Here is a 26,542-nt window from a genome sequence, read left to right as displayed (position 1 = left end):
GGAGCAAAAAAGCGTTTCAAGCTCAGGAAGGGTGACGTTTCCGTGTTGCTGTTCATAAACCCACCTGGAGTGTGTGCGTGTTCCTGGGGTCAGAAGGAAAGCAGCAGCACCCCTTGCTGAGTTATAATAATTAATCATTTGCAGAACCTTGCCACACACTAAGACTTTCTTAATAATCAAGTATTTTTTTTTTTTTTAAAGTGCATTCTTTATATCTGGGTAATGAAATTTGAGCAACAGTAAAACCACAGAGTTTTTAATTCCTGTATTTTAACAGTTCAGTGTTTCAACACATCATGTTTATATACTTCTACTATACTTTCAAAAAGCAGTATGAAATGCAGTGGGACCAATTAAAAAGAAATAAAGATAGCATTTAATGACTCTAAGGAGATCAGTACTTGTAAAGCAATTTATATTTGAGGAAATGCTGTTTAGATGGGATACATTTTGGAAAACACTGCTCATTTGTGGTTTGTCCTTTCCATCCCAAGTTGTTTATAAGATTATTACTAGTATCTGGCTGATTGGTTCTCTTTTTCTCCTCCCCCCCCCACCCCCCCTTGTGTTTTTTTAAGTCCTCAACACTGCGTAAGGCCAGCTGTGCTGCTGGGTGCTCAGTGCTTTTGCAGATGAGGCCACTTTTTTGTGCTTGAGGAGGGATTGGAAAAGTACAGGTAGAGTTTGACTCCATGTTGAGTTGGTCAAGGTCGATTCCCGGAATGCAGAGGAAGCATGTTGTTTTGGAGTTGTTTTGATGTTTTCTTCTGGCCGGTCTTGAAGGACAGCACGTGGGGTCAGACCCGTTGTGCTGGGGCAGCCCTTGGTGTTTCCAAAGAGTTAGTTATCGTAGAGGGTCCTGAAAAAAAGAATCTTCTGTGGAGCTGAGTATGTAATAACTCCAGTCAAGATGTATCTGATAAAGGTCACTTCAGTTCTGAATAATATCCATGCAAAAAACTTACGTGATTTCTCTAATGCATGTTAAACCTAAGCCTCCAGTCAGTTTGGTTTAATGGCTTTTGGTGTTTCCGTTTAGCTTACTTCAGTATGTCTGTGCAGCATCCAGAGTAATTTGGGCACGGACTCCTGAAAGAGGCATTTTGGGCTGTCACAGGACACATGGTTAGTAATAGCTCCATCTTACTAAAAGCCAAAGAAGCTGGAGCTGGAGCACTTGGTGAGAAGAAGCCATGGGAACGCTTTGCATGGAAAAGACAGCACATAAATTTTTTCAAGTTGGATGTGTTTTTTTGCAAATGCTTCTAATATACAGGGTTGGCTTTTTGTTGCTTTAGTTTCTCCTCTCAACTTCCAGACCATGATGCCAAGCAGGTCATTAAACCCAGCATGGGGTTTCCACTCTCTCTTTATTACTGAAAGTTGTTCTGAAAACCTGGCAAGGCAAAGCGTTCACGTTTGGGCAGCAAATGTGATAACTGGAGTGGAGATTAGCTATATGTGGAGTTCACCAATGGAATAGAATAAATTAGGTTGGAAGGCACCTATGGAGGTCATCTGGTCCAAACCTCTGCTCAAAGCAGGGCCAACTTGGTAATTAAGATATTATTACTGGTTTCTAACTTACGATACCATGTCCAAAGCACTCTCGCGTTAGATAGAAATGCAAGTGGAATAGAGCCCCAAGGAGGCACACTAGTTTGTTGGTTTTTTTCCCCCCTCTTGAATCATTCTGATCTCTTTGGATGCATCTGGGCTGACAGTGCTTAGCTGTCCTGGAGCTTCCCTTTTAGCACAGGTGGTACAAAATTATTCTTGCTGCAATATGGTATTGAGGTGTGCCCTGGGAGTGCTCTAATCAAGAAACTGGGAAACATGGGTGCTTGATTTTGGTCGTGTAGGGATGGCCCAGGGAAACATCCCTCTGGATCCTCCTCGCATTCCGTGTTCCAACCATTTTGTTTGAAGTGTGTTTAAAAATGTCCGACTTCCCTGTTATGTTCTTCATGCCAAGCACAAGGAATTGCATCTTCTCTCTCTGTTCTCCTGTGGTTTCATCTTTACCTCACATGCACATGCTGTAAGCAGCGAAGTCAGTAAATGAGTCCTGGTGTATCCTTCTTCTCATAGGTAGAACAAAGGGGATGATGTGATCCTGTAAAATATACTATTCACTCATGGCTTGCCTGCTTTGGGGCTAAATGTGGGGTTGCCCATTAGGAAGGTCAATGCTTATGCAAAAATCACCCCCGTGCGTTTTGCTAATTACAAGCAGCCATTCTGTTCAGTCCAAGCCATCCTCAAACTGACCTCCTACTTGTTTTTTCCTCCCAACTGTCTAATAATTAACAAGCTACTTAATGCACGACAAAAGACCAATTAACCCTAAAGCATTTAGTGAACTACATGTAAATTAGTTGTAAAACGTTGCTGTAAACATTAAATGTTAGGCAATTACATAAACCAATAATTGCTAAAGTTGCATTTAGGAGCTTAGAAGAAAGAAGTAAAAAAATCTGCTTAAGTAGCGCTTTGGTTCCGAGAACTCTGCTAATGGTTTTGTTTTTAACTACAGCAGCCCCGGTCTGTGTAAGTCCAAACAGGCTGTGGCAGCTCAGATTCGCTGTGTTTTTAAGTGGAAGAAAAATAAAGGCATGCTAACCTTGTGCACTTTTTGAAACTGTACAGTCTTAGAAAACCTCCAAAGGGCGGTAGCGGGAGTCTAGAAAGAAATGGAAATCAGATAAAATGATTTGCTTCTTTCTGCTGCAGTAGGTGGTATCCCGTGGTAAAGTGTGTTTAACTAGTTGGGTGCCAATTCATGGTGATTTCATGGATTGATTATTGTTTTCTTTGGTTTCAGGCTGTACGAAATGTTCCAGACCTCGCTAGAACCTCGAGGCTGGACGGGGTCTTGTGAGGTGTGAGCACAGGGAGTCTTGGCCACTTATTGCTGTTGAGTTCATCTCTGTCTTTTATTCCTCTTTCTGCAGACACCTTCGTGTCTGAGCTGCCTCACATGTTAGCCTTTGAAAAAGGTTAAGTGTCTTTCCACCCACCTATGTGGTGAAGTTTCACACGAAGAAGCTGGTTTGCTTTTCTGCAAAAGCTTTAATCCTCTTAATTGGCTGTCTCGCTCCAAGGTGGTCCAGTTCACCCACTGGTTCTCAAGCTCCTGCTGCTAATGTTCTTAAATAATTCATTTTCCTTGTACGCCTTGTATACTTATTCTCCAGTGTTTGGTTCAGTCTTCCTTATGTTTCATGTTTGCTAGTTTTGCTTTGACCTAGGCTTGTGTTGGTCGAAGATGTTCCTAAATGGTACAGTGAAGCGGGGCTTTGCCTCCTTATTCTGTGTTTTTGTGCTTCCTTGCTGCTTTAGAGCCTCTTTGTTGTTTCGGTAAAAGTTTATCTCTGTGTGGCTCGCTCTGCATTCCAAAAGTACTCTCCAAATGCGTCTCTAGATACCAAATTTCTCATTTTTCAGTGAAAAAAAGTTAGGTTGGTTTGAACTAGCTTTCTTCCTTCCTCAGTTTTGGCAGTATCCTTTTCCTGAGTATATTGATCTTAATTACAGTACAGTCACTTACTGAAAGCTGGCGTATGCTTAGTTTTGCTGTATAAATACATTGGATAATGGTCTGTTATTTTTCTTGCACGCAGTTTTGCTAGTATAGATCCTGGTTGTATTCCTTTCCCAAAGGAGGAGTTATTTTGTACTTACCTTTGGTTGATTGAATTACAGAAATTTGCTTAAAGCAGGCAAACTACCTTCCAGTATAGGTGAGTCCTTAGCAAATCCGCTGGAGCTATTGCCTTGCCTGAGTCAATTTTCCTTCTTGTACTTTGGAGTCTGATGAGAATAGCTCTTTCCTCTTCTGCACAGTAGATGCCAAGGTCAACCGCAATATCTGGCCAGCTGACTTGCAGCCAAGTAAGGGTATACATTGCTAGCCTGACATTGCTTTTCATGAACATTTTATTGGCCTCCTGATTTTTAAATTTTTTTTAGTTTTTTTAACAAACTTTTTTTGTCTCAACTTGTTTTCCTTTCTCCAACAGTTGTTTTTGCCGTTGACGTTTGCTAAAATGCCTGCTGCGTGATAGCCTGACAGTCTACCTCCCTCCCTCTCGCTAGTGAGAGATCATCTGCCATTTGGCAGCTTATAGAAAATGGCTCAAAATACGGACCTACGTGTGCCTCTTGTCAGCAGCTGATCTAACTATGCAACCTTTCAAGTTCACCGTGCGAGGGATACCGAGCAACTGAGTTTTTCTTATATGGAGGGATGGGTTTGGGGGTCTTGGTCCGTCTGGGTTCTGCTTCAGAGCAGTGGGGCACATCTGAAGGCGCAGACCTTGTCTGGGAACCAACGAGCCTGTTTTTTTCCAGCATAATTATGTTCTGTGGAGGTTTCGTGCTCATGTAGGAGGTGGGGGGTGAGTCTGTGAAGCTAAGGGTAAAAAGGAGCCAGAAGCTTGAACTCCACTTGCTGTTGCAAGGGGAAACCGGTGAAGAGCAAAAGCTGCAGAAATGTCACCGGGCTTTTGAGAACAAGTTGAATCAGGAGTTTCTTTCTGGGAAGCCAGTTGGAAGGAGTGTGCTGCTGGCAGCCTGGAGCCACTCTGAGCCTGAAGTTAATGATGGTTAATTTTTAAAGGCAGGAACGAAACCGGTTATTGTGTCTGTATCTCAATAGGGTCTTTCTGCTACTGAAATACCATTGCAAGAGCCCCTTTTGGAATTGGTTTGACTCGGAGAGAAAAAGAAAAAGCCCTCAGAGAAGTGATTTATCCACCAAAAGCTTCGCTTTGCCACGCTACTAACAGACGGTGACAATTTCATCAGGATGATCGTAACTTGTCCACAGGTGCCGAGATAGGGAAGTGCTGAGGGCGGGCTTTTATCAGGATTTAAAGTACGGAATAAATGCGGTCACCCAAAGCGCAGGTCTGAAGAGATGGATCCACTCCATCAAAATTGCTTTGCCACAGCAGGGAAGCGTGAGGAAAACCAACATCCAAACATGAAACTAACTGGTTTTGTAACCGCCCTGTCAGGCTAAATCCTGCTGCTCTCCAAGTCAATGAAAGCATTGTCTGAATTTTGACGCTGGCTTTGCAGCTTTTTAGATAAGTGGCTGTTAACCTTTAAGAGCCAAAAGGGCGGTTTGTCACTGAATGAAGCTTTTCAGAAGGTGATGCGGAAAAAAAAAGAAAAGCTGAGCTTTTTCAAAGCATCTTGAAGGAAGTTGGCGCCTTACTCCTGCTGATATTCAAGACGAGGTGGCCTCCTAAGCTCCGAATGGATTTAGGCTACCGAATTCACACATTAATGCTTATAGCGTGGAGGCACGCATTGCTCAGAACAGGCAACCCATATCCCTCATCTCCTTCTTTATATCTTCATTTTCCCTCTGCCCACCGTTGCAGTGCCCCTTTGCTGTATTTCGTTCAACCCAAGCAGAAGAGCAGTATTCACTGCTGCTCCAAATGATGCCTGGTAACGGAACGCTGCCTTCGATGGTTTTACACTGGGCAGTGAAAAGAAGGTCGCGTTACGGATGCTGAAGAAGTATTTGTCAGCCTCGAAAATGAGATTCACCTGGACAGGGGCTTCTCTTGTTAGGTGTTCTGCCAGGTTTGCGGTGCCCGGCTTCGGTCGGAGACCCCCGGCACTCCATCCCGCCACTTAAAAACCCGTGCCACGTGAAACCCAGCACACGGATGCAACCCAGCCATCGATACCCATTTCGTAAATAATGGTCCTGCGTGCAAGGCAATGGAAAAATCAGACCTAATTTATTTAGCTCTCCCTCCTTCCTCTCCCCCAGCCGTAATTTGTGCTTTTGAGCCTTGTGGCTGATGGGAGCCTGTGGCATCTCTCCCCTACATGGTGTTTGAAGCGGGGCAGGTGATCACGAAGAAAGAACAACCTGCAAGAACCCTCTCGGTGCGTGTATTTTGCTCTCGTACACCCGTTGGTCTCCTGGAACGACTGTAAGGATTGGTAATGCGCTTTTCTCTCCGTGCCTGAAGTGGACGAAGTATTTGGCAAGATTTAAAATGGAGGGAGCAGAATGAAAAGAGTTGAAAGCAAAAAGCGTTGGGATGCCAGAACCATTCGGTACTCCTTCAAATACTGCCTGGCAACAGAGACGGGCTCCATTTCAGCCGGAGACACTGGCTGAAAAGCGCGTGGGACAAAGGGCTCGGCACGCACTGAAGCTGCCGGAATAAACCATGAAAATCCTCGCACGCTTGCGCTTGGCTTCCTTCCTCTGCGGTTCGGTTCTCTTCTGTCGAGCCCTCTCCGGAGAAGAGTTCTAGAAGTGCTGAAGTGGTCAGAGCTGGTGTGGAGATTGATTGAACGGGACAAATAGGCAATGATGAAACCCTGCTTGTGAGAAGAGCTTAATAGGCATAAAATTGTCTATTCCACCCGGAGGGCTGGTTTTAAAGCACACAGCGGGAAGGGAAGTTTCTTCTTGTCACTGCATGGAAGCTTAAATTTAGAAAAAGAGCCCATAGTTGTTATAGCTGTGTCCTTAAAAATGTCACTGTACTCTCACCATTGCCTAAAAAAGGGGACACAGGTAAATGATCAGCGGTAAACTGAATTACTGGTTTGGCAGGAGGGCTTGTAGCTGATGGAAGGAAACGACAACACTTATTCAGGGACTGCAATACATCAAAACAGCTTTACAGTTGTCTTTGAAGGAGCCACATTACAGTCTTGGAAAAGAAAATGATATCTTTTTTTGCTCACCAGAGGAACAGGAATCTTCTATTGTGCTAGCTTATGTTGAGGAGTTGCTGTGTGCCCACGTTGAGCTGTTGATACCGGTGGAAGTACAGGGGGAGTTGTGCATGACCACTAATGTGATTAAAGTGTTTAAGATGCTGGAATAGGACCTCAGCAGGATTCCAGAGAGGTAAACAGCACACATCTCTGCAAGAGACTGTGAAAGCCATACTGCTTTAAAAAGGAAAACAGAGAAAAGCTAAAGAAAAAGAAAACCACTGAGAATTAGGGAGCAATTTTTGAACTTCGTTATATGGCAGCCACTGTGCTGCTAAATGGTTTAACTGGAGACTTGACTGTTATTCAGGTCCAAAGGAGGTGTGATGCCAGACAGCATCCCATATCTGTGTGACAGTGGGAAATGTTACAAAGCCCAGAAGAAAGCCAGGCTTTCTCTAGATGCTGTTTTTTCTTTATTAAAGTCTTTTTGGCAACTGCTCAGTAATAGCTCCTAAAAAATGTGCTGCTGTAGCAGTTTCACACAACTTGAAGTAAGATGGCTGACCTCCAGGACTAGTCAAAAAATGCTGTTGATAACCAGATTTTGTAATGAATTGCTTGTTACGTAGTTCATATCTTGCCAGGGCATAGAAAAGGCTCTGGTACTGAAGCATGGGCTAGTTGTTTGGTAGAAATAGGTGTCGGAGGCATCACTGCCTTTGATGTAATTAAAAATGGTACTCAGTGAATCTAGAAAATTTAGAAAAAGTGATAAAGAGAAATGTCCTGTTTTTCTAGCAGTTTGGAAGCTAGTCGCTGCTGATTAGCATCTAGCTACAGCATACCCACGGAGAATTGCGTGGTCCACGTACACCCGATTCTGCACCCTTGAAATCAGCAGAGCCTTGCACTGATTTGAGCAGGCAGAGACTCACGTTGTTAATATATTAAATATTCTGGCTCAACTTGCTAATCGTGTATCTGTGGGAGGCTATCAATAATGCATTTCATTTGGAATATGCAGCTGCCTCTGCTCCTGTCGTGTTATGTAGATAGTATTGTTACTGTCTGCAGCTGAAAAAAACCAGACAATTTTTGAAGATGATTATTGACAGTCTCTCTCGAGTGCAGCAATGTTGGGAAGAGTTCATAATTAGACTTGAGGTATAGTGTGCAACAGTCTCTCTATCATAACCGTGTGGTTGGAATTAGCAGTCTTTCTTCTTCTTTAGGCAGTGCCTTTTATGTTAAGGCTGACTGACTTTTTCATTAGATGATGCTGGTTTTGTTTAAAAGGTTGCCAGACTGATTGTCCACATAGCACACCTTGTCCACGTGAGCTGTCTGCTAAAGATGAGTTGGTCTGAGACATTGTTGGAAGAAGCTCCTATATCTCCAAGGAATGTTTCAATAAAATATCTGAAGACAAAACTTTTGTAGGTGATCTCAACAGCACTGAAGACAAAGCGAGCTGAGAATGCTCAGCAAATCGTTACGTAAAAGCTGCCATTCTTCTGGCGCTTGAGAGAATATGTTATTAGTAAGCATTTGTCTAATACTGAAGATTTTTTGCAGATCAAAGGCTTAATGTATGCCACATGCTGCAGAGGAGCTTACAGTAGAACGTGTACAATCATGCAGTACAATAGTCCAGCAAAAAAATGGATTATTCAAGAGGCAGTCAATGCTATTCATTATGTGCTGGAAAGGGTCACGATCAAGGGATGGGGGATATTTGCTTCAAGGTGGATCAAGCAGCTTGAATAGCGTTCTCTGCTTCTGCACCCCATAGTCGTGAAAGAAATGGCCCAGGATGAGATCTGGGTAGCGCGGTGAGTGTTCCCTGCAGGCTGCCAGCCCTGCCTGCGGACACGTCTAATCTGCCTTACAACCAGCCAGCACCGAGCGCAGGGTCAAAAAGTAGCTGTTTTTCGCTCTAAGAAGAGAAACAAAATAAGAAAAAAAGAAACCCTCAGGTGTGCTTAGAGTGATTAGCCGGAGAGTTGATTGTCCAGAGGTGGGTTCTGTGAGACCCTGGGAAAGGCCCCATGTGACGTCACTGAGCAACTTTTTCGGGCGCAAGCATCTCTGGGAAGCAGATGTCACGCATAAATCTTCGTGCAGTTGACTTCTACAGTGGCGGTGAAGGATGCTTTCACTTGATAGAGCACTTGGGGAAATCAGGAAATCAGTTTTCACCTGGGTTGTTCTGCAGAAATCGGTATTACCTAATTTGATCGTTATCTCTTCTGTAACGGGAATAACAGTTCTTACCTACAAAGGTGCAAGAATAGCGCGGAGAGGCTATGCACCGTGCCCTAACGGGAGCAGTGCTCCAGAAATACTGAACAGTATTGCTCATAAACTGAGAGCGCATCCTTTGCCTTACCCTGTGGCCTTGGCTTGGTGTGTCAGATGCCGCACATGAACCGGCGAAGATGTCCAAGATGCTGATTTTTAGTGACTCCTGGTTTTGGGTGTCACTCCGTTTGGGTTAGTCTTTCAAGGAAGCTGGTAGAACTGTGAGCCGTAAAAGCCTTCCCTGCTTGCTTTTAGACGGTGCTTTTATGTCTCGTCACGCATTCTTACTCAGATCTTACCCTGGTCTTGATCAAGAAGCTTTCCTCCGCAGTTTTTGCAAAACTGAGTAACTGAACTAGCTCTTGCCTATATTAATCAAGCCAGGTAGATGCAGAGCAAGAGTCTCACTGCCAAATCAAGATAGCGTGAATTTTCTGGTCTTATCAGCGATGTGTAATCAGCGCTGGCCCAGGTTACTGCTGCTTCTGATGACATCCCTGTTGTGAAAGGGGATCAAGGGGAGATAGTAAGTGTCCACAGTCTGCCCCGCGGCTGGAAGTTGTACGAAGGGAGAATCAAAATTCAAGTGAGCTGCAATGTTTTTTTCTAGTCTTCTGTCCTTCGGAGCAGTTTTGCACTGTCTGTAGTCTGCAGAGTTCTGTGCTTGTGTTTCACTGTTTGTGATCTGCAAGCCTTGAAGCCTAGACAGAGAAGGGGTTGTTCCTGTCACGGGAATTAGAAGAGTAAAACTGCCTGGTTTGCTGCTCTCATCGCTAATGCTGGCTGGAGCATGGGGTTTTGTCATCAGTTATCCTTAGCAGAAACTTACCCCACATAGGGCCTCGAATTACATCTAAAAACGCTCGAAATTTGGGGCTTGTCTATACAAGAAGGGTCAGGAAAATGGATGGTGATTGATCAAAGGTATACATCTTAAGGGAAATGATTAAACTGCATAAGGTCTTGTATCGACATTAACACACAATTAAAATTGCTTTGGGTAATGGATTAATTTTGGAAGTGAAGTCAGCTAAACTGGAAAGAGAATGACTTTAAATTTGATAAAAGTGCCTGCACAGGTGTTAAACTTAAGGAGTTCGCTCTGACTTCAGATGGATTTGAACCGAGTTTTGGCTAAGTGAGGGCAACCCCGGAAATTAATGGGAGTATAATCATGTCCTATTTTAATAAGCGTATTTGGAAAGCACGTTTGACAAATTGCCTTCCTTGATAATGTTACCGCTGGCTTTGAGGAAGGATTTACACCAGTCTCTCGGGGATTTTTGTAGCTGCCGATGTACTTCCAAGTAACAGAGAACTTGACGTTCGATGGTCTCTTTGGCCTTGAATGGAGGAAACGGTTGACTGAGGTGCAGGTCCCAAGGGTATTTAGAAGTGTCATTGGTAAGAGCAGGCTGAAAAAACAGGAGGAAAACGGTGTTGGTCGATTGGAGGAGAGGCTGTTTTACCTGTACGCCGACACAAATGGGTTGTCGTCCCCCCATCCCAAGGCAGCATTGTAGACCGGGAGAGCCGGGCTGTAACCATCTTCCACCCACGACAAGCGAGGCACTCGTAAGTTGGCGCTGAAGCAGGAGGTGACTTTAGGATACTCGCCAACACCGCGAAGCCCCCCGGCATTGCCGTGCGTGGCAGGGAGCACCGCAGGCACCGCGCCTGCTCTTCCATCGCGCCGGGTGGCGAGGGAGGGCTCCCCGCCGGAGCCGGCGATGGCAGGAGTGGGACCGATGTCGGGCTGGGAAGTTCAGCCGCGGCTGATTTGAGGTTGTCGTGCTAGAATGTGTCTCTCTCTATTTCTGAGCTCCCTGAGATTTCTCTCTGTTGATGGAGATTGATTTTGCCTTTGGGAACCCGAGGGTATAAATTGTACTCGTAATTGGCCTGAACTGAACTTGGAGAAACTGCTGATGTGTTCATTCGGTTCTGCAAGTGATGTATTTTATAAGCCGCCTCATGGACCGCTTGTGACTGAACACAAGAACAGGAAAGGGAAGGGGGAGGTAAGAGGTGTCGCTTACGGATGGCAATTCCTCTGATTAAATGTTCCGTTGGAGCATTTTACCATCTGCAATTAATACCTTAATTCCTCTCCCATTCAGGAGAAAATATAATCCTAGCCATCTAAATCCATGGATTAGCATTATATCTGCTACATATGTCTGTTGATCATCAGGTTGTTTCTTGAATGAGACGGCAAGGAAAATAACATGAAAAAGACTTAGCAGCGGTGGCAGCCGACCCTGTCGTGAATGGTGCTGGTTCCAGCAGCTCCTAAACTGGACGGGTTAGGTAGAAGCGAAGGTGATGGTCAAGGCTGGGGCAGGCTGGCGGGGTTGGTGCTCAAAGGTCGGGCAGGGGGAGGTCTGCAGAGTTCAGCCCCCAGGTTAATTGCTCTCCGGGTCTTAAGCCTGATACTCAGCTGTACACCCCGCGCTGAGCACACAGTGTTCGCTGCGGAGATTAAGATGAAAATATGTTCTCCTTGCTAAAGAGAGCACATAAACAACCCATAAACGGCCCATTAACCTAGAAAATCGCAATAAAGAACATGTGGTAAAGCAAGCCATAGGAGACCTGTGACCCAGCAAATTCCTTAATTGGATTTTGAACCTCATCATCTGTGCTAAATGCAGCTAATAGGAAATTAGCAAAAAACAAAAGAAGGAAGAAAAGAAAGAAGGGGTGACGTGTGATGCACGTCCAGGTTCGGTGGGAGCATTTCTGTAATTCCTCTCGTGATGCAGTTCAGTGAGCAAAATGTTGTGGGTGGTTGTGGAGTTCTCATGTTATGGGATCGAGTATCAGGGTAACACTTCCCTGTAATAAAACCACGTCAAAATGACTGAAAAGAGGTAATTTTCCCATCGGCTGCAACCGATGCCTTCAGCAGCTCTAGAAGCTCTACAGTCACTTCTCTTACAGGCTCCTCCGTGCAGCAACCGCTTGCTGTGCTCCACGTTGCTTTTTGAAGCGATAGGATGTAAATTGATTTTATTGCTTTTCTAGGCGTGCTATTTAAATTCTGTTCAGAATATAAAGGTGTATTGAGAGCCATTAGCGCAGATTGAGAGGGAAGGTGATGGAACACGCGTGTTGCGGGTACTCTGCCAGCAGGTCTTGCTCTTCATCTGGAGGATGACAGCAGAGTTCAGACACCATCAGCCACGAGCTGTAGTCGTCCAGCTTAAGTCCCCCAGGCTCTTTCCACCGCTGTGAAACCACCAAACGGCTGGAGAGCGGCAATGGCTTGACGGCGGTGGTCTGCAGCAGAATTCAAACCAGTTAAGGGAAGATGAGGAAGTAGCTCGTGGAAGTCTGCGGGCTCACGCAATAAACTGGTTTGTGTTCTTTTGGCCAGGCATCGTCTTTTAATTCTCTGTATTTAAAGGCCTTAGCTGAATCTTTGGCCTCTATTTGAATAGGTATTTTTTCCTATGTACACCTAGGGAGAGATCTCTGCCCTGAAGCATGGGCGAGAAATTGAACCCTGTGCCCTGATGCTCGGGTGCATTGGTTTCAGCACAAGCTTCTGGCACCGGTGGTTGATTGGGGCTGACTGTATAAAGATGAGCTTAAGTGTTACACCTAATTGCATTTTTAGAATGGGATAATCTTAATTATTTATACTAATGGTTGTTTCAAATGTATTTTAGATGCAGATTTTTAGTCCAAATTGCTTTCATAATTGCAAGGACAATTTTCATGCATAAAGTTACGTGTTTGCAGATATATTTTGGAACTGTTCTGTGAAGTGCATCTGTTTCATCCGAGTCAAATAATCAAATACTCATTATGCACCTCACAGATTCTGAGAAGTATATCTGAGAAGAAAGATAAATTCTGTAGAAACTAGCGGTTATATAAAAGTGCTTATTACCAAGAGGGTTAATGTGTATTTTTCTATAACTAAATGTCTGTAAATTCAGCTCAGCAATATTTTCCCCTCCTGTTAGGAGCGTATCAAAGGAAAGCTTTTGTTTTTGTGGGAGGTGATGGATTTTCTCAAAGGAAGGACTGATGGGAAACGCAAAAGCCTTTGCGTAGCCAGTCTGGGAATTTTACTGAAGGATGAGGGACGCGTGGCTGACGTGATGTAGCGGCAGCGGCACAGACCAGTTGGCCTGTGTCGGAAGGCCGCTGAAGCACAGGTTCTGAGACAGTCGTGGTTAAGGTAAGGGTGATTTTGGAACGGCACCCTTGAAATGCTGAGCTTGGGAAAGGAGCGGTGAGACGCTACCTAGGTGGCAGGTAGGGAGGCTGGACTGTTACGCTCCGTACAAAGGGACGGTCAGGGCTTCTGTAGATTTTCTTAATGAGATTGCGTTTCTGTGATGAAAGGCAACGCTGCCGAGGACTTTGTGAAAGGAGAAAGGAGGAGCGTGTAAATGTCCCTGCTCCCGCTTCAGCGGGAGAAAGAAATCGCTTTCCAGCCCGCTTAGCAGGACGTGCAGGACTCCGAAGACCTCTTCAGAGGGTGCCTTCTCTGGTGCTGGGTTGGGATGTTAAAGAAGGGACACGTGGCTCCTCTGTAAACATTCAAAGCCAAAAGAGTGGTAGGTGTTAGGGTGCCCAACAGCCTGTATTCTCGATACCGTCCTGGCCTGAGCGCCGCAGGGTTTTCCAGACGCGTGGCTCGCGGCGTTCTTATCCCTCCCGCCTGAGCTGCACAGCCGGTGCGGGGCGATGTGCTTGGATGCCCAGGGAATTGCAAGGGCAATAGGTAGATAGAAAAGAAATCCAGTTTATGTTACGAAAGCGTCATCACCCTAACTGATGAAGAAATTAATTTGCCTCAACTTTTTCTGAGTAATTTAAGAAGAAAGCTACGAAGGGTTCATTAAAAAAAAGAGGTGGGGGAAGGGAGGAAAGGGCATGTCTCCTACTGGTTCCTTTTTTCACATTACAAATTGAGACTTTGTTTACCCTGGAAAAATCAATGGTGATTGGACACCTGGTGTAATTAATTATTTTGCAACAGACAGACAGCTGATCTTTTGAAAAGAAAGGAGTTTTTAGCAGAACCGTTCAAAGTTCATAGTCTGCTGTTTAACTCTAATGCTAATAAACATTCAGCAGAAGGGATGTCTGTCTTAAAATTTCACATGATCACACCTTCGTTTTAAGGTGATATGATCAGGGAAAAACTGTAGATCCCAAGAAGTCCTCCAGCAAGGTGACTCTTGTGGCATGAGCTCCAGTTGCCTTTGGGAGATGCCCTTAGGTCTCGGGATGTGGACAGCGATGTTCTCGGGTTTTAATTTTGAATTGTGCCTGTTTCTCGATCAGGAAGGGGTTGCTGCCAATTTTTCTTGAGCTAATAATGCAAATGAACTTTGCTTGCACTATCAAGAGAGCATGTGTTGAACGTCGTTTCTTTTACCTAAATGGGCAGTCTTTTCCCAGTGTTTTTTTTCAGTGCATTGGTGCCTGACTAAATGCATTGGGTCGCATTCTTCATGTATAGATGAGAGAATCTTTCTGTTAAATATTCCTGTGTTTTCCAGCAGTAGGTCTGGGGAGGTTCCAGCCTGCCTTGCAGGCCAATGGGAGCCCCAGCCTTGGTGGCAGGGAGGGGAAAGCCAGCCATGGGATGCTGTCCCAGCAAGACCCAAAATAGTTTGGCTGAAACCGGTTTTACGTCATATAAAAAAGGGGGCGAAGGATCTCAGCTGATCAGAGTACGAAAGGTCCTTGGGCACGCACCATAGAGCATATTGGTTTTGAGCTTGATAGCGCTTTTTTTACAAGGGCTGCAAATTGCTGTAACATAGTTAAGGACTGTAGGAAGAGGCAAGTTTTCCTGAACTTTACTCCCAGCTTGAACTTTCAAGAAGTTAAGCGAGAGGCAAGGAAGGGGAGAGAGGGAGATAGACGTACCCTCGCGCACGCCCCTCCGTCCGCAGCGACTAGGATGTCAGATGGAAAAGACAGCCTGGAGAAACAGCTGAATGGCTTTGGGGAGAAGGGGAAGGAGAGGAGCCGCACGTCCCTGGTCATCTCTCAGGCCGTTAACCGCAGTATTTTCACCTCTGCAGTCTCCCCCGCTGCCGAACGCATCCGCTTCATCCTCGGAGAGGAAGATGACAGCCCGGCACCCCCGCAGCTCTTCACAGAGCTGGATGAGCTTCTGGCCGTCGATGGACAAGAGATGGAATGGAAGGAGACTGCAAGGTGAGTTGGTTCTCCTTTACCCCCGAAGGGAAGGGCAGCTGCACTGGACCCCCGTGGGAAATCCCATTTTAACGTTCAGTTGGGGTAGTATCTGCTACAGGGTCGCTTGGGGAATCCACAGAAAGGAGCCTGTATAGTTCAAGTTACCTTTCTTTGATAAATGAGAGAATTTGAGGATGTGTTGAAGTATTCCTTTAAAACAAAAACTAGAAAGAAACAGAGTGCCAGATTTATTTGAATGGTTTGCCTATGGAGAGCCAACAGACGTATGGGCATATCTGTGCTTTGCAAAGAATGACAGTGTCTTGGCCAGAGTTGTCAGAAGTCGGCGCCTGAATAAAGGTTCTGCAGGTTTGTCAAAGCTACTTCAATTCTAATGCCCAAAAGTAGATTTGAGCCTGACCCCACTGCACCCCACAAGTTGGGAAATTTTGGTTGTGTCCCTCTCCTAGCGAGTTACTGATGAAATTTGATTTAAATAGGCAAAAAAACCTAAAGGTTTTTTGTTTTGAGGAAATTATTCAAGGTGTGTGTTAAATGCTGGATTGGGTTGCCCTCTTTGAGTTTCTTGGTTAGGTTCTCTGCCTGTTTCTTTGATGCTGCTGTTGGTTTGGTCAAAAAAACATGCCAAAACCGTGGTCAAAAAACCATGCCAAGAAACTGGCATGTTTTTTTGATCTGGATGACAGAAGTTACATACGGTTTATTTCTGAACACCACCAAAAGAGCCATTGGATTGGACTCGTGATCTAAAGGCTGCTGTTTAGCCTCTGGCCTTAAAAAGTTTTAATTTTTTTTATACAGTAAAAATATTTTTCTTGGGTTTGCCTTGAAAGGTAAACCCCTAATTGCAGTCTGGTTGCTGTGAAGGCCTGAAAAGTCCCACTAGAAAGAGGTGCTCACCCAGCCAGCGAGCAGTCTGGGGCTCTACCTTCCCTATTCCCAATCCCCCTTGCTTAACTTGGGGCTTTTCGTTTTCCTTTATTGTGGCTGGGCTAAGCTCTTTCCCCACCTTCCAGTCTTAAAGGGCACCTACTGTGCTCATAGTTAGCCCATGTTGTTTGGTTACCTTAATCTTCTTTACCTGCGATTTAATGAACCGCTCCACTGCCTACCCCTCTACCCCCTTATCTTTATTTTTACTTGTTGGTCACTTGGAGAGCCTGTTTAAAGACTTTTCACCTTTTACTCTTTAACTTCTTACTTTGTTGGTCATCCTTTTCTCCCTTTATTGCTTTTCTTTCCTCTTATCATTGGTTCAATACTTGCATTTTGTCATCTCTACCGCCCACCTCTGCTTTTTACAGCAAATTATGCTTTCCTCTGTCCAGGCACAGGTCTTTGGGCAGGGGTTTTAATGACAATTTGTTAAAGCTTTTTCACGATTCAGACCTTAGTGTGGTTATTTCTTATTGAGCAGTCTCTTCACCCTCTCCTTTACAGTATGAATATCGTGAAGCTCTGTTTTCCGTAAGTCCATAAATGTCAGCCACCAGAAGAAAGACGCCCCGTGTCCTGCATGACAGATCAGAAAGCACTGCTATTTCTTGAGGGATGTTTGTCAGGAGCCTTCTGCTCTTACGTTCGAGGGACCTTACTGTGGGGTATGCCTGCAGAAAAAAAGGGAGGCTGTCTTCTCCTCTGGCAAATGATTTCTGGTTTTCTGTGTTTTCACACATCTTTGGTAGAAGTGCTAGGTGGAGCTGTGTCTATGATTCTCTCTCTTTAAGGATACATGTATAGGTTACATGCCTTAAGCACCCTGTTGAGGCACCCTGTAATTCCTAAATGTGGCCCGACCTCCTGACTCGCATGCTATTTTGTTGATAGCGATCTCGCGTAGCGTATGATCGTTCAGGATTTTTCGGTATCTTCCTGAAATGCCTTAATCTTGCCCAACAAAACCTGCTGTAAGCTACGGAGCGGCTCCTACCGCGGGACAGAGCAGCCGGAGCTGGCTAGCTCTGCGCTTCGGCGGGCAGAGGAGCTGCCAGCTCTGCGGAATCTCTCAGGCAGGTGTTTATGTTAAAAGGGTTTAGCAAATAATACCGTCCCTTCCAGAGCCGTTCTGGTCAATAGAAGAATAACCGGTACATGTCACGGAAAATTTCTGGCAGGAACCTTAAAGCTACCGATTACAAGATGTTTCCAGAAGAGGACCTTTAGTTGCCCATCCTGGTTCTTGATTCATATGAGTTCAGCCGTCTGTGTTGCAACCCCGGTATAAATGGGCTATAGTTGTCCCCCGTCCACGGTGACGTTTCTGACAGTAGGTGAGATCAGCCCGTGACCACGGCTCGAGGATGTCACGCTCCTTTGCGCGGTCCTGTTGCCTGTTAGCACGTCACGGTGTTGGGCCGTTTTGGAAAAACATCCTTAGTGTATGCCGGGTTTTACAGCAAAGCCCTGTAAATGCATTAGAAATAGAAGCAGTAAAAGGGAAGGTTTATTGCTGTTAAAAGGTAACCTGAAGAGCTGGGCCACTGGGTGCTCCTTGTTCGTTTTGTTGGCGCTCGTAATGGATTTACGTGGTGCGGATGGACAGGTTCTTGCACTAAGCTGTGAATGTTTGCATTTCAGCGGTAGTTACAGGAGACAGAGTGAACTAGGGGAAGGAAAAGACCTGAAGCATCTGGAGGCTAGCAGTCTATTTTGAGGCTCAGTACAGTACGCTTGGGGACCAAAATGTGTCCAGCACAGTGTGGGGATTGTCATTCTACAAGGCAGGGAGATGGTAGAAAGGTCATGGGATTACAGAGAAAAGGAGTGAAAGGACTGTGGGATGGTGGATAGGGTTTTTTTAATCTTCTGTTAGGGTCTTTTTTTACTATATTAGCTCTGTCAGGCAGTACATTTATATCCTTCACCCTTTTACACATTGTAATATTAACACGCCTTTTACGCAATGCTTTCTGAAGCTCTAAAATGAAAAAAAAAAAGGCTCCTGCACCTTGGTTAGCAGAGATGCTAGCTGTCTTCAGAGTATGCATACACTGACTATACCGTGGGCTCCCGGACACGCGTTTGAAGTGCAGGGTGTAATTCTGGAGGCAACCAAGTGCGCTAGTGGCAGATATTTCTCATAAGTGTCAGCCCTTTGGAGCGACGACGCTGATAGTTACCTGAATTCAGAAGTCCCCGGTGCCAGGAGAGCCTCGCCGGAGCCGTCAGCGTAGTTTCCAGGGCCCAAGAGGCATAACAGAACGTGGGTGTTGTATGTCATACCTTGGTGCTTCTCTAATGTGGTCACAGGAATGTTTATGAGCTATTGCAAGTGAAGTACAGCTGGCAGACAGGAAGAATATGCAGATGTCATGAACAGAGGGGAATGGAGATGAGGAAGGTAATTTGATTGTTTGTTTTCTCAACTAACAGCGGAGATAATCTTTTGCCCTGAAACAGTACGTTGCAGCTAGGCTGCAGACAGCATTGCTTTCAACGCCCGGGAAGCTCTGTTGAGAGCCGTACAATTCTAAATTCACGCGATAGGAAGCATTAACCCTGCGGCTGTCTCTTTTGCCCTCTCCACCCTGAAAGTCCGGCAATTTTTTCCTGTGTTCGGCAGCTGCCTGTGCAACTTTCTAGTTGCGAGCAAGCCGTCCTGCAGAAGCAGGTTTTGTAAAAAAAAATAAAATACCAGCATAAAGACCAAGGCATTTGTTAAATGTATGGAAAGCCACGTGGCTAGCTTTGCTTAACTGAGTACTAACGTTGGTTTGCGTAGGAGCTGGTGTGCACCAGGGCTTCGGAGGGGACTTAAGAACCAAGTGTCTAAAGCTGCTTCGGGGTGTTTGGAAGGCAGCTCGCCGACAACGAATTCCCATTGAAACGGAGGGGTATGACCCCTCCCTAGGAAAAGAGTTATTTTAGGGACTGCGCTGAAGAGAGCAGGTGATAGTTCAAACAGGTTTGCAAGTTAATATTTGTTTTATTGTATTTGTATTGTGTATTGTAGTGAGAAAAGTAAACAGATAGCAAATATTGATAGCCGTGAATAATATGCTTTCACTGAAAAGACAAACGCTTTGTAATTTGCAGCCTTTATGCTGTTGCAGGGTAAACTGCATCTCAGTCACACATAACATACAGCCTTTGAAATTCACAGCTTTGCAGCCGCCCGTGTCCCGTAGGTGTCCTAAGAAGTACCTAGATTTTGTGAACTAAACCTTATTAATTTGAGATCAAACTCAGTCCTTTAGCTTGAGTTAAAAAGCAGCTTTAAAAGAAAAAAGTCTCAAGAGGAGATTATTGCAATGGAAAAGCATAATTGATTAATCCTCAAGTAATACATTTTTCAGGATTAAATATAATTTCACTTGGTGTTAGTAATATTCTTTTGAACCAATTCATGAGCTTCCTTACCTTTACGTGTGTGTTTTTTGTCTTAATAATCCCCTTATATTAGTCACTGGAATTTTCATTTTCCACATACATTAAAACAGCGTCTCAAGACGGGACTAAGAAGCACTTCTGCTTTGCAATTAGACGTTCTTAAAACACCTTCCTTTTCCTGCGCTCCGAGCTTCTACCGAAGCCCTCGCTGGGTGCTGCAGTAAAGGAAAAATAGCCTGTGGCATTTTTTTTTTTCCTTTTCCTGGCGCAGCGAAGGTAGGAGCTGGGTGAAATCTCCAGGGCAGGGTCCAGCCTGGAGGTGGAGGTGGGCTGCAGCCCACCGCTCGGGGGGGTGAGACCTGCTCGCCTGCTGCTGGGACACGGGTTTAGGCTGTAAAGAGTATTTTGGACAGAAAAGGTTTTAACCTTTGCTCTAATCTTCAACTAGAGATGAGCTTTTTGGGTTTTTTTTCCAGACCTGCTTTGTTGAATCATTAAACAACAGCTAGAGAGCGGAGGGGGAGAGCGAGCCGCTGAATTTGTGTCTTTTCCTTTGGTGCCTCACTTGTTCTGCTAAGAACGTCTTGCGATGTGGTGGGGATGTGCTCCTCTCCTCCGCTCTTCGCCTCGTGCCAGCCTGTGGGCGCGGGGCAGGATTATTCGGTGCTGCTGAGCTTTGGCAGTGGCTGAAGTTTTCGGGTTTTATTGTCTGGATTTGAATACTTGAATACAAGTCACCTTATTTCCAGAAATGCTGATTTCATTTCCTTCCCCCCCATCCTTTTTGTGGAGCTGTGGTGCTCAGCCCTTCTCACCTGAGATTATTTCAGGGTGAACGCAGTTACCTGACTTTCTCTCCGTTGGGTCCGGCGAAGCGGCGGTCGAGCTGCCGTGGTTGGTTTGATGCGGCGTCGGGTTAGGGACTGGGTGGGCAAACTGGGGAGGGGATGAAGCTGAAGCTGCCTCCGTGCTCTTGTCCTGGAGCAAACACCAGCTAAAGGGCGTTAGTTTAAGTCTTGGTGAAAGCTATCGAAGATAACGTGTTTTACCTGACATTTGCAATAGCTTACAAGCAGGCAGAGCATTATCACCGCTCAGCTGACGCATACCAATTCATTAAGCCTTTGCAACTTGATCATGGATTCGCGGCCTCGGAGACGCGTGGGAAGACGCGTGTGCTTGGACTTGTCGGTATGCCGCGACCCTTCAGCTGTCTCGCTTCTTTCGGAGGTGGGTGTCCGCAAGGAGCCGACAGCTTTAACGCCGTCTCGTTTGCTCTGCCCTCTCGCAGGTGGATCAAGTTTGAGGAGAAGGTAGAACAAGGTGGGGAGCGATGGAGCAAACCTCACGTGGCCACCTTGTCCCTGCACAGCTTGTTTGAGTTAAGGACGTGTATCGAGAAAGGCTCGATAATGCTGGATATGGAGGCCTCTTCTCTGCCGCAGGTGGTGGGTAAGTAAAGCTGCCCTGGCTCTTTCCCTCAGCTCTTCCCTACAAATTTTTATTAACCCTGATTGTGGTTTCACCGATGGTTTTAATGAAAAAGCACTGCTTTTTCAGTAAATGAGGAAAATAAAGAAATAATCCTCCAAGGAATAACAGGGAAGACTAGAAAGTACATGCAGAAAGGATAACAGATAAAGGAAAGGAGTTCTTCTCAATTCAGGAAGAAGAGTAAAAGAACTGACTTCAGGGATAATTAGTGCTTACCCTGAACTGTTTTTTGGTGATCATATATAGAACCATTTGGATCCTGAAGTACATATCCTCAGTTATATCCTAGGATATCGCTACGTGTGTGTGAAAGCAATAGCATACACTCACTTAATTTATGTTCACTACCAGAAACGTAGCACATAAAAGGCCAGCTCTCTCAGGACAGAGATACCCGGCAAGTACCGCTTTGGGCAGAAAGACTGCAGTTTTTGGCCCACGCGGTCGGACCACGGGCTGCTTTCGGGTGAGGTCCCGGGGTGGGCCACCGAAGGCAGGTGAGGGTCTGCTTAGGGTGGGCTGCTGCCCTCCGGCAAAGGAGAGTGAGGAGCAGCCACAGTACCAGCCGATGCTTCGCTCTGCTGAACAGGATGGCAGTGGTTTTTGCAGTCAAAATAGCTGTGGCCCGGGATGACACTCCGTGACATTGCTGAGAGCTATACCGTGTTCCCGGTGACGTGCGAGGAGGCTTACAAAAATAAATTTTTGAAGCGAGCCGTTCAGCGGAGGTACATTGAGCCAAAACGCTGAGTTTAGAAGCCATTATGTGAAGAGGTGTAGAAGAGCAAAATGAAATAAAAGCCCCACAGAACTCAGTGCTTTGAATTATAATCTCGGGAAGCAGGCTCAAAATTGTCCTGGCATGAAATGATCAGATATCAGGTGTCGCACTAGTTTGTAAGACTTGGAATTACAAAAGCTGCCTCTGACGTTATCTACAGAGTTTTGAGCTGTTTTGTAGGTGCTTATGGTGGCATTTATCCTCCTTTATTTTAGTGTCTGTGCATCCAAATGCACAGCTTTGCAAAGTTTAAAAAAACACCACCGAAAACATCTGAAGTTTTATGCTGAAGCTGAACGTGCTTCAGAAGATACCCGCTGATGTCAGTGGTCCACAACTTTAACCCTCAAACATTAAATTTCTTTTTGAAGTTGCTTCAAGATGTCACCTTCAATATCCTTCTTCAACACCCAAATTAAATCAAATTCCTGGGAGATTAAATTACAAATCAGTAGCTGCTCTTGCTGTACCACTGTCCTGAGCGGGGTATTTTTGCTGGTCCAGGTCCTTAATCAGTTAGATAGGGATGTCCAAGAAGCCTGCAGACGTGGTTTCCAGAATTATTTAATCATGATCGCTTGGTTGGTGTCTAGTAGTGACGCACAGGAAAGGAAAACTCAGGGAGCTCTCTTTGTTGATTTGTGTTGTATCAGAAACATGGAAAGGAAGAAATACTTGCCAGATGGAGAAGGATAAACTTGATGAAGACAGACATGTTGTTCTGAAGGAAGTATTCCAAAAATCACTAACAAAAAATAGGAACAACAAAAGCTTACTTTACAAAAATAAACCTTTTGCCAAACATTTTGTGTAACCATACCTACATGCATGTATATATAATCAGCCCTTTCTGAGTTTGGGTGGAAGAACTAGGCTTTTTGCCCTAGTGATTTGAAGAGACATTAATTTTTTGGGCAGCGTACAGAGGATGACTTTCTGACTCACTGAGTTAGCAAATGTGATGCATGTTCTGCCTCCCCTTTCCCATAACTTTTATTATTAGCACAAATAAAAGTTACCGGTAGACAAATAAGAGCTGCCACTTTCCCCTGGGGGACAGCACGTTAACTGAAATAATCAAGGGAACAACTTAATGTGAGATTTAACGCACAATAGAGATTCTTAATAAATTTGGCTACCGTTTTTTTTTTCTTTCTCCTCTGGGATAGGGGAGCAGAAAGGAGAGATTTGATGGAAAGTGAGAAGTCTTTGCAGTGGGCTGGGAGCCTTTTTTTGTGCTGATTCAGTTAAAAGCAAAGCCGCATAACACATCCTGTGACAATTGGAGCAAGTTCTGCCTTTTGTAGTTGCCGTCATTTTACTTCAGTTCTGAGAGTGAGTGATTTAATTAGTTACTCATCTCCAGGACTTTTTCCTGTTGTTAGATTAGGTTTTACTGGGGGCCTGCGAGGTGAACTCAGGCCTTGTTGAATCTGATGGAAGTTTTACCATGTTATGTTTGGGAGCATACTGGAACTTGCAGTGTAGTTGCAGCTTCTTCACAAAAATACAGGGTCAGAGCAGATTCCCTTTCTGAACTGAGAACCATCTTATCCTGGGTACAGTGGATTTGAAATAAGCTCCAGTGGCATGTACGAAAATAACAGAAGGGAGTCTCGGTGCAATAGGTACGTGTCGGTGGCTGATGGGGTTTGCTGGATGGAAGTGCTTACGTTCCATTTCAAAAGAAATGTCTAACAGAGGATCCCATTGAAAATAAAATGGTGAAATCCGGTGGTGGTTTTGAGATGGGAAGGAAATCCTTCAAAAAGGTAGGGTGAGAATGATCCCTCTCTCTCCCCCTGCTCTCCCTTGATGCAGCTGAGTTCTGTGCTTTGTGATTAATTGTCCTCTCATCTCCCTCACCCCTTTCTTTGCGTGCGACAGAAATGATTGTTGACAATCAGATCGAGACGGGGCTTCTGAAATCGGAACTGAAGGACAAAGTCACCTACACGCTGCTCAGGAAGCACCGGCACCAGACCAAGAAATCCAACCTGCGCTCTCTGGCTGACATTGGAAAGACCGTCTCCAGTGCAAGTAGGATGTTTACCAACCCCGATAATGGTAATGCAGAGGCTAACTGGCTATAGCCTTCCCTTTTAAAGCAACCCACCAAACTTGCCCGCCGAAAACTAACTGCGTTGCCTTGACGATGCTTTTCTAACCCGTGATTAGCGTAGCGAGACCCATGCTGATGGCACGTCAGCGGTGGGCTCTGAAGGCTGCTTTGGCCGTGGCACATCGCTCTAACCGTATCTTCACTGGACTGAGTGGGAGAGGAGGGGAGGTGGCAGGCGGGCAGCAGGGTGCAGGAGGCACAGGGAAAGGCAGAGAGATGCTCTTGCAGCTGGCCTGTAGGAGGTGATGTAGGAACGACGGCAGGAAAGAGAGATTTACAAAAAACTCCAACTGTGCCTGAACCTAAAAGGCCAGCGATCTGAAACGTTTGGGCAGAGACGAAGCTTTGATGCGCGTTCGATTTCTGTAAGAGATGGTGTCGATGGCACTCGTAATCAGAAATTACGTGATAGTAACGCCTAGCTTGCATTTTATTGCCATACAATCATTGTCCAGTGTGGGTAAAGCTGATTTCCATCTTGCTTTATTCATCCTAAAATTGTTTTGTGGCGTTATGTTGTGAACATGTCGCTTTCTCTCTAAAAATGACATAGTAGATAGTGCCATGTGTACAGCGGTGTCTGTCAATGTGTGTGCGCGCGTGGATGCAGACAGCTATAGAGGCCTTGGCAGCCACTCTGTGCTTACCCATACATTGAGATCTGCAGACTTCTTACTAGCGGTAATCAAAAAAGAGAAAGCCTATTGTCATGTCTTGGAGCTCTGTCAACTGCCTCCTGTTGCAGACTGGGAATTTGTCGAAAAGTTGCCATTTTAAAATACCCAGAAACAAAAGCCAGCGAAGAAATTATTTTCTTCTTGCTACATTTAAGGCCTCTTAGCTTTCTGTGTTCTGCTTCTAAAACTCACCTTAACGTTTCTCCCTAACCTATTGTCATGCTTCATTAATATTTCCTACTTTTTAGCATCCTTTGCTTTTGCAACAGATGTGTATGTGCATGTGAAGAATATTTATTGCTCTTGACGATGCATCTTGTCGTGTACCAGTGCCTTAATAATGCAGCGATTAAGCGAATAACAGAAAGGCGCAATAACATGAATCACGGGAGTGTCCTGGGTGTGCAGCTTTTTGGTGAATATCCCTGCAGGAGTCCGATGGAGCAAAGAGAGGGACTGTGCTTTGGAGAGCACTGTAAAGGAATTCCAGTTCTGGGGAAGGAGCTCAGCGTGGCCAGATGAGGTGGTTGGTACATGCTGAAGATAGGGGAGCCTCTTCCAGGGAGGGGAAAGGTGCTTCTGGGCATCGCCAAGCTTTGCTTTTGGCCTGCAAATTCCCACAAGCCTTGAGCAGAGACCTTGCTAATTGGGTAACCGTTGCTCCTCAAGCCCCCCTGCTCGTTCCCCATTAGCCTCAGGTATGAAATTTGTCGGTGCCTCAGTTTTTTGCCCTTGAATCAGCCAGGCACTTCAGATCCCAGGAGGATGCCTCAGTCGGGTCAGGGCTGGGCACCCAGCGAGCCGCTCGCATTTGTTTTCGGTCGGTTGGGATTACGAAATGATGTTCTTTCCAGCACATGCTCTGGGGCTTTCCATTGTGTCCTCCCCACTGTTTGTACGGGAGCCATCTGCTTTCTGTTAAAAGGAGGGAGCGGCTGCTGCAGGTAAAATGCTTAAGCATTATTCGCGGTGGTATCTGTAGATACCAGTTACCACCTCCGTGACTACTACACTTTCTGGACCTTTGAAAAGATGAAGAGGTTTGCTTTGAGGAGGAGGAGAAGGGTCCTGGACAGTAGCCATGCTGTATGGAAGGCAAAACATGAGACAGATGTGTCTTCAGCATGTGTCGCCTGGGTGCTTCAGTCACCTTGTGCAGCCCCAAACCCCTTTCCCACAGGTAGGCACTGGGACACCGAGGGTTGCGGTAACACGGAGAGATGTTTCCAGGCTGGCCCACGGCACGCTCGTGATTCCACACTCAGACCTAACCACTCTCATATTGCGTGGGAGACAAGCCGGTAGACTCCTGACTGTTGGGTTTGGGCAACGATAGGCTTTTTTCTGATGTTACAGTTGAACAAGTAATCAGGTTTAGTGTTTTATTCCGAGTACCTGTCTCAGTGAGTTCCTAAAGTGTAGAAATGTACAGAAACCTTTAGGATTGACTGTATGGCATCGCTATGCTTAGTGCCTCCTTCGGACACAACAAAAGTCTCAACTGAAGGGGTTAAAATGGGCTGTTTACAGCGTGCATCCACCTTCCACCTCTGTATCGCATCTATTTTTACTGCACCGTATGCTTGTAACAGCTTCCTCTGTTTTTTCAGCAGCTGGTGAATGTCGAATTCTTCCTTTCCACAGTTAAAGTCACTCCTTGAGGAGCCATCAAAACCTCAGGGTGTTAAAGGCAAATTAAAACTTACTTAGGGGGTTTGAAGGTAAATCACGCTCAGTATATTATTTAACTATACCTTGGACGGTAAGCCCTGTCTCTTCGCTGTACAGAGCTAGACTTTCAGGGCTGGTTAAAGAGAAAATAACAGCATGCTTATCCTGGGAAGGGTGATGCTGACAAAGGGCGTTGGTCTAAGTTCTCACTCCAGCCCCTGCTTGTTTTTCATGGCTAAGGGCATCCTTTGCTCAGATCCTAGGTGA

At 45.4% G+C, this 26,542-nt stretch overlaps 1 protein-coding gene across 1 annotated transcript in view; it reads left to right on the top strand.

The window, feature by feature from the left end:
* The window catches only part of SLC4A4 (solute carrier family 4 (sodium bicarbonate cotransporter), member 4), a 158,739-nt gene that overhangs the window by 53,688 nt on the left and 78,509 nt on the right, over positions 1–26,542 (top strand). Inside the window, exons 3-5 of the mRNA XM_010575495.1 lie at positions 15,063–15,198; positions 20,822–20,982; positions 23,693–23,872. Coding sequence (XP_010573797.1) covers positions 15,063–15,198; positions 20,822–20,982; positions 23,693–23,872 — 477 coding nt within the window. The remainder of the gene's footprint in view (positions 1–15,062; positions 15,199–20,821; positions 20,983–23,692; positions 23,873–26,542) is intronic.

This window comes from Haliaeetus leucocephalus, unplaced genomic scaffold (genome assembly GCF_000737465.1).
Source record: "Haliaeetus leucocephalus isolate CR32 unplaced genomic scaffold, Haliaeetus_leucocephalus-4.0 Scaffold484, whole genome shotgun sequence".
NCBI classification, from domain to species: domain Eukaryota; kingdom Metazoa; phylum Chordata; class Aves; order Accipitriformes; family Accipitridae; genus Haliaeetus; species Haliaeetus leucocephalus.
This window is presented reverse-complemented; position numbering and strand designations above follow the sequence as displayed.